The sequence below is a fragment of the Cryptomeria japonica genome, chromosome 3, assembly GCF_030272615.1.
Source record: "Cryptomeria japonica chromosome 3, Sugi_1.0, whole genome shotgun sequence".
Lineage (NCBI taxonomy): Eukaryota > Viridiplantae > Streptophyta > Pinopsida > Cupressales > Cupressaceae > Cryptomeria > Cryptomeria japonica.
This window is the reverse complement of record NC_081407.1, coordinates 642610811-642617805: the sequence shown is the minus strand read 5'-3', so window position 1 is coordinate 642617805 and position 6995 is coordinate 642610811. Positions and strand designations below refer to the sequence as shown.

Genomic DNA, 6995 nt, shown 5'->3' with positions numbered 1-6995 from the left:
AGAATGAATTAAATGATGATTTAGATTCAAAAGATTATTAGGATGACAATAGTGATATAAATGTTATATATTTGGAATGCATATATGTGACGATATATGGATGATTAAATATAGAGATTCTTTCCACATGGCATTCTATTTCTCATTGAGGCATAATTTTACATTTAGTGTAATTTTTTTAAGTTCAAAAACATCTTTAGATGCACATTGCAACATTGGTAGAAGGTGGACTTTAGGAGTAGTTGAAATTTAGTATAATAATGTTATTTTAGAAACAATTGGGATACTTCACCAATAATGTCACTTTGATGACAAGTTGAGACTTTGACAACTTTTTATGACACTTGAACAACACTTAATGTTCAATAAGAGCTAACATTCAGTGGAAATGTATCACTTTGGTAGTCATTGGAATTTATGGACATACTACCTCTAGGTTGGAATTTAATATCTAGCATCTCAATGACTCAAATTTAGAAAAAATGTTTTCAACAACCATGTTTTCAAAGCAAAATAGGAATGGCTACAATTTTTTCTTTGCTGAGTAGTATAAATAATTGAAAGCATTGTGTCTTGGCAAGGATAGGGAGATCACTAGAATGATTGGTGATTCGTGGAATAATCTAAAAGAAGAAGAAAAATCCATGTTTTCAACAACCATGTTTTCAAAGCACAAAGTTTGGAAAGAAGAAAGTTTAGTAGTAGGATTGTTCCATATGTTATTAAAAATATAGGGACTTGTAAACTGAAATTGGATATGAGATGTTGACATTAGGAAGTCTAACATTGACTATGTATTTAGTCTATGTGGTGGTGCAATTAGTTGGATGAGTAGGTGACAGGTTGTGGTTTCTCTTTCCACTATTAAGTCAAAGTATTTGACATGTTATCATGTTTGTAAATATATAGTATATCTTTAGAGATTGGGCTAAGTTAGGAAGTAGTGAGGATTAATAGTGATAGTCAAAGTATTATCAATTTTAAGAACCCTATTTTTCACACACAAAAAAAAGCACATTCATATTCATTATCATTTTAAAGTTCAATTTAAACATAAATTAAACATCTAACTTTTACAAAAGAATCCTATAATTAAATACAACATTTAGAAATATAAATTTAAACATTCAAACTTTAACGCATGATTAAAATAGAGAGAGAGGGGGGGGGAGTAAGTAATTTGAGATACAACGAGTTAGAGAGATAATAGATAATGAGAGATAGAGAGTAGTTAATGATAGAGAGAGGGTAATGAAAGAGAAATAGTGTAACATGATAGAGAGAGAGGAGGGGTAATGTGCATGTGTGAGAGAGAGAGAGGGGGGGGGTAATGTGTGTGTGTGTGTGTGTGTGTGTGAGAGAGAGAGAGAGAGAGAGAGTAATGATAGAGAGGGTAACGTGTACATGTGTGTGTGTGTGTGTGTGTGTGTGTGTGAGAGAGAGAGAGAGAGAGAGAGAGAGAGAGAGAGTGTGTATGTAATGATGGAGAGGGTAACTTGTATGTGTGTGTGAGAGAGAGAAGGGGAGTTTATTATTGATTTTCATCTAGGATTTATTGTTTGTTAATTTTTTAGGGTTTGATGTTCGTTTATTTTCTATGGTTTATTGTTCGTTTTTTTCTATCTAGGGTTTATTGTTCATTTTTTTGTCCAAGTTTATTGTCTGTTTTTTGTGTCTAATGTTTATTGTTCGTTTACGTTTTTGTTTTTTGTTTTTTTCCTACGGTTTTAAGTTTTTACTATTTTTTAAGTTTATTATTCGTTTACATTTTCATGTTTTTTGCAATATTTAAAAACTAAAAACTATTTTAAACATGAAATTAAATAAAATAAAAAATGTTTTTCAAATTTTTAAAACACTAAAATTAAAAAATAACAATAAATTAACATTTTTTATGAAAAATAATTACAATAAATTAACTTTTTTTTATGAAAAATAATAAAAATAAATAAAAAAGAATATAAAAAACAAAACTACGTACCTAGAAGGAGGTAAAAAATGGTCTGGGGTCACCTTGGATGGAAAAAATGGGTACCCGTGCTCCTCTGAAACGTTTACCCATTTTTGAAATAGTGAAAATGATGGAAAACGGTTTAAATTAAATAAATAAATACATTCAAGACCCATTTTTGAAATAGTGAAAATGATGGAAAACGGTTTAAATTAAATAAATAAATACATTCAAAAAACTGGCGCACGTTTCTGAAAAACATGCACCCGTTTTTTAATGGCTCGGACGATAAGCGGGTGCCTGATTTGTGTTTCTAACGGGCTCTTTTCCCAACCCGCGGACTTCCGTAAGATTGAGACCCAACTTTGTGCATTTACCCCATACAGTTTGATAATTCCGTAAATCATGTAGTTCAGCTTCAGCTTAAAACTGTTGTCCACTATCATGCATCTCCTCTCATTGCATTCATAGTTTTCTTAGGAATAGTAGTTTTTTAGTCTAGTCTTTTTTTAGTTAACTAGACCTTGTTTCTTCCCAATAAAGCATGTAAACCGGTATAAGTTTTTTGTCCATGTTATTGAACTGTTAGCATGTTGTTGTTTGTTCTTTTTTAGTTAAGATATTCTGGCATTTCAAGCAAAGAATGCATGCCTTATTTTTTACGGTGAATGCTCTGTTTTAAGCGATTAAAATGAACTCTATTTTTAGAGGCCTTCTCTAAGCACGTGAACTTTATAAATGAGAGGCTGATTGTATTCTATGTACGCTGTAATAAAAAATAGGGCATCTCTGTTTTTTCCTAAATTCTGAGTATGACTGGTAAATTCTGTAACTTCATATTTGATCACTTTATGTTATTGCTGTTATTGCATTATTCTTTATCATTATTAGTTTGCTATCAGCTGGGCATTAGAAACAGGCGTTCGTTTGGAATCTGCAATTTCCAACTGCACTAGACAAAAGAGTTTTTATTGTAAGGACGTCCTAAATAATAGGAAAGGATATTACAAAAATCAATACGATAAAATAAAAATACAAAATATTTCAGATCGAAAGCTATAACAATTTATTAATAACGTTTACACGAACACATTGACCGTTACATAAAGAGAATTAATGTAACATTGGCCTGATGTACACTTACTGTTAGATAATGTTTTCTCCGTAGTTGCAGGCCAGCCGTCTGAGCATTATCCGTTAGATAATGTACATTGACCGTTAGATAATGTTTTATCCGTAGTTGCAGACCAGCCGACTGAGCATTGAGAAGGGCCTCAATGGTTGATTGATTCAGTCAACTAGAAGATTAAATTTTTGTTAGACAGTTTAACGATACTTTTAAATATCAAATATTTTAATCTTGAGGAAATCCAAGCTCAAATATCAATTAGCAAATAGTATAGTTTTTTAATAATTTTACATACATATTTATGAGTAGTATTGAATCATTTTTAAAAAAAAATAATTATCTTTTACATCAATAAACTATAAAATTAGTTGATGGAATTGTTATTTTAATATTTATAATTTCTATTTTGACTCGTAGATTGTTCTTTCCAAGATGTGAGTAATTGAAAATGTCTTCAAAACTAAACATTAAAATCATATCTGCTTCATATCTCCAGATGGCAATGCCCAGTCCACACATGAATAACTGAATGCCTAATTAGTATTTAGGCATATTGGTTTGTCACTTAAATAAAACAAAATAGTGGTCAGATTAGGATGATGTTAGGTGAGGTCCCAAAACGTGGGAAACTGTTCTGGAACCCTTAGTTCAAAACTCCTGACAAAGTTAAACATAAGGTCCAATATACAGAAATAAGAATAAATTGCTGGCTCTATCTTCCAGTGTTACACAAAGAGATTCATCAATGGCAGCCTGTCATGTGCTCCTTCCTTTGGCCTTCATTGTCTGTCTGCTCTGGCCAATCAATGTGTTTGGCCAGCAGCAACAGATCAACATTGCCTCAACTCTCAATACTTCCACACACTCAAAATGGGTTTCACCAAATGGGGAATTTGCATTTGGGTTTGATATTACAACTCCCACGCAATATTTGATTGGTGTGTGGTTTGACGACATAAATTTTCCAAAAAGTCTGGTTTGGACAGCCAACAGAGACAAACCGCTGGAAGAGGGTTCTACTCTGCAGCTCAATGTGACCGGCCTCCACGTCTTTGATTCCCAAGGGAGGTTACAGACCATATTTCCTTCCCTCACAGGAGTAGATGCTGCTGAAGTGAGAAAAAATGGTAACTTTGTGGTGCTAGACAAATCTAACAACACCATCTGGCAGAGCTTCGACCATCCTACAGATACTCTCTTGCCCGGCCAAACACTGAAGCGTGGATCTAAAATCTATTCCAGCGCTACCACTGCAACCTATTCAACGGGGAGATTCGTGTTGGCGTATCAGAATAATGGGGATTTGATCCTTTCACTGGCTGAGCGTTTGGGTGACAATTCGAGCGATTACTGGAAGTTAGCGATTGGTAATAATTCTACTGCCTTGAACATTTCTACGAATGGATACTTATGTTTTGTAGACAATTCTTCAAATGCTAGTATTACTCCATGTAATGTTAGCTCTAGAGAGGCGCAGAAACAGGCTGTTCGTAAAGTGAGCTTAGATGCCGATGGAATTTTGAGAGGGTATTTGTGGAGTAAGCCAGATGATGATGGCGATGAAGGTAATAATCCTACTCCTTCCTGGGTACCTGCATGGCAAGCCTTGGATGATCCTTGCCAAGTGAGTGGTCAGTGTGGATTCAACAGCATCTGTAATGTGACCCAGGATAAGTTACCGTCCTGTACATGCCCTCCAGGATTCTCTCTGGTTGATAAAAAAGACCCATTGAAGGGATGCCTTCAAAATTCTTACGATCAGATCTGCAGTGCCAATGCAAGCAGTGCTGTGATGATGGAGCTTGAAAGCGTGGATTGGCCAGGGAATGACTATGCAACAATTTTGTCTTTTAATGAAAGTGAGTGCAAGCAGGCGTGCCTGGATGATTGTATGTGCATAGTGGTCATCTATGAAATTGGAATTTGCCGGAAGAAAGCGAGCCCACTAAGGGATGGCCGCATAACATCTGCCAGCAAAGCTTTTGTCAAGGTATTATCCAAAGTCCTCCCTCCATCAACTGCTCCGTCAGAGTATGGAGATCAGAGGAAGGAGTCCAGTGAGAAGCTAATTAGTTCCATTGCATTTAGCCTGGTGGGTTGTCTTTCGGCTCTTATAGTAGTCATGTTGATAATATGGTTATTTGTCTGTCTTCCCAAGCTGAGAACTGTACAAGAAAAGGGTTCATTCGATGGGGGACTAAAATCATTTACATATCAAGAACTATACTTGGCAACAAAAGGATTTAAAGAAGAGCTGGGAAGAGGTGCCTTCGGAAAGGTGTATAAAGGGGAACTGTTGGACGGAAGAATGATTGCTGTGAAGAAGCTTGAGAAGCCCGTGAAGCGAGACAGCCGCGTTGATGGAGGAGCAGATGAAAAGGAGTTTAGAGCAGAGATGAATAGCATTGGAGCAACCCATCATAAAAATCTCGTTCAGCTGTATGGTTTTTGTGAGGAGGGTTACCACAGGCTTTTGGTGTACCAATACATGAGCAATGGGTCTCTAGACCAGGTTCTTTTCAAAAGTGGCATCTATCTTGACTGGAAGTTGCGTGTTCAAATCGCTCTTGGAATTGCAAGGGGACTCCTCTATTTGCACGAAGAGTGTATGAATCGTATACTCCACTGTGACATCAAGCCTCAGAACATACTTCTGGATGAAAATCTCAATGCAAAAATATCCGACTTTGGCATGGCTAAATTGATCAGGACAGAACAGACCCGCACATTTACTCAAGCGCGGGGGACCTTTGGTTACATAGCTCCTGAATGGTACAAGAATATGGCAATCACTGTGAAAGTTGACATTTATAGCTTTGGAGTGATGCTGCTAGAAATTATTTGTAGGAGGAAAATGGTGGATCTGGATGTCCTGGAGAATGAAATGGTTTTGTCTGATTGGGCTTATGACTGTTTGAAACGAGGAGGGCTGATAGAGTTGGTCCAGGAGCAGCTGTCCAGAGAGGAGTTGAGTGAGTTGGAAAGGATGGTGTTGCTGGGACTATGGTGTATTCAACAGGATCCCTGTTTTCGACCATCGACCAAAGCAGTTGTTCAGATGTTGGAAGGCACAATTGAGATTTGTGTGCCGCCGCTCCCTACTCCGCCATCTTCTCCTTCAACTGCTGCAAGTCACGCCTCTAATTCAACCGACCATATTTCTTTTATCAGATAGCTTTTATGAAGCCAATCCAATTTAAAATTATGCTGTCAATATGATATAGAAGCAATTCATCAAAATCCAACCTTTCAGAGTTGCATTTAGGTCAGTGAAATATTAGATTTTTCTTGATGTGGGTGTTTAGTGAAGACAATTTCAAGTGTATGTTTATTCAAATTGTTGTTGTATGTTGGACTTGCTTAGTGAAGGCAATTTTATGTTTACTCAAATTGTTGTAATATGTCAAATTTGTTTAGTGAAGACAACTTTTGATTTAAAGGTATCCTTACTATAATCAGACTTGTTTCCATCCAAAATGATTTCAACTTTAAAACATTGATTATTGATTAGAGATATGAAAGAATCTAGTTGATTGATTGTGCACATTATTATTTTGTTAAATTTAGTAAAACAATAATTTGCACAGGAGAATAATATATGGTACATTGATTTTAGGTAATTTAATCATATAATTTTTAGATAATTTAATCATATAATTTTTAGTGAGAAAATACTTTTAAGTTAAAAGAGAAGTATATAAACTTAATGGTTTCGGATAATCATTGGTCTCTTAAAATCAAAGGCAAGAGTGGTCCTGTATTCTCAACTAAATAGGGTAAGCTATAGTAGATCAATAAGATACTATTAGTTTCAACACTTAAAAATAGTTGTTATCTATCTATTAAACAAATGTTATAATAAAATTTTCAAGTACATTGTGATGAAAAGAACTACATAAATAGATTCAAATTTAA

General features: G+C 35.2%; 1 protein-coding gene across 1 annotated transcript; it reads left to right on the top strand.

Annotated features, from left to right (window-relative positions):
* The first annotated feature begins 3825 nt into the window (after positions 1-3825).
* Positions 3826-6255, top strand: LOC131050321 (G-type lectin S-receptor-like serine/threonine-protein kinase LECRK3). Its single transcript, XM_057984503.2, has one exon. It carries the CDS (start codon positions 3826-3828, stop codon positions 6253-6255), a length of 2430 nt encoding a protein of 809 aa, XP_057840486.2.
* Positions 6256-6995: the final 740 nt, after the last annotated feature.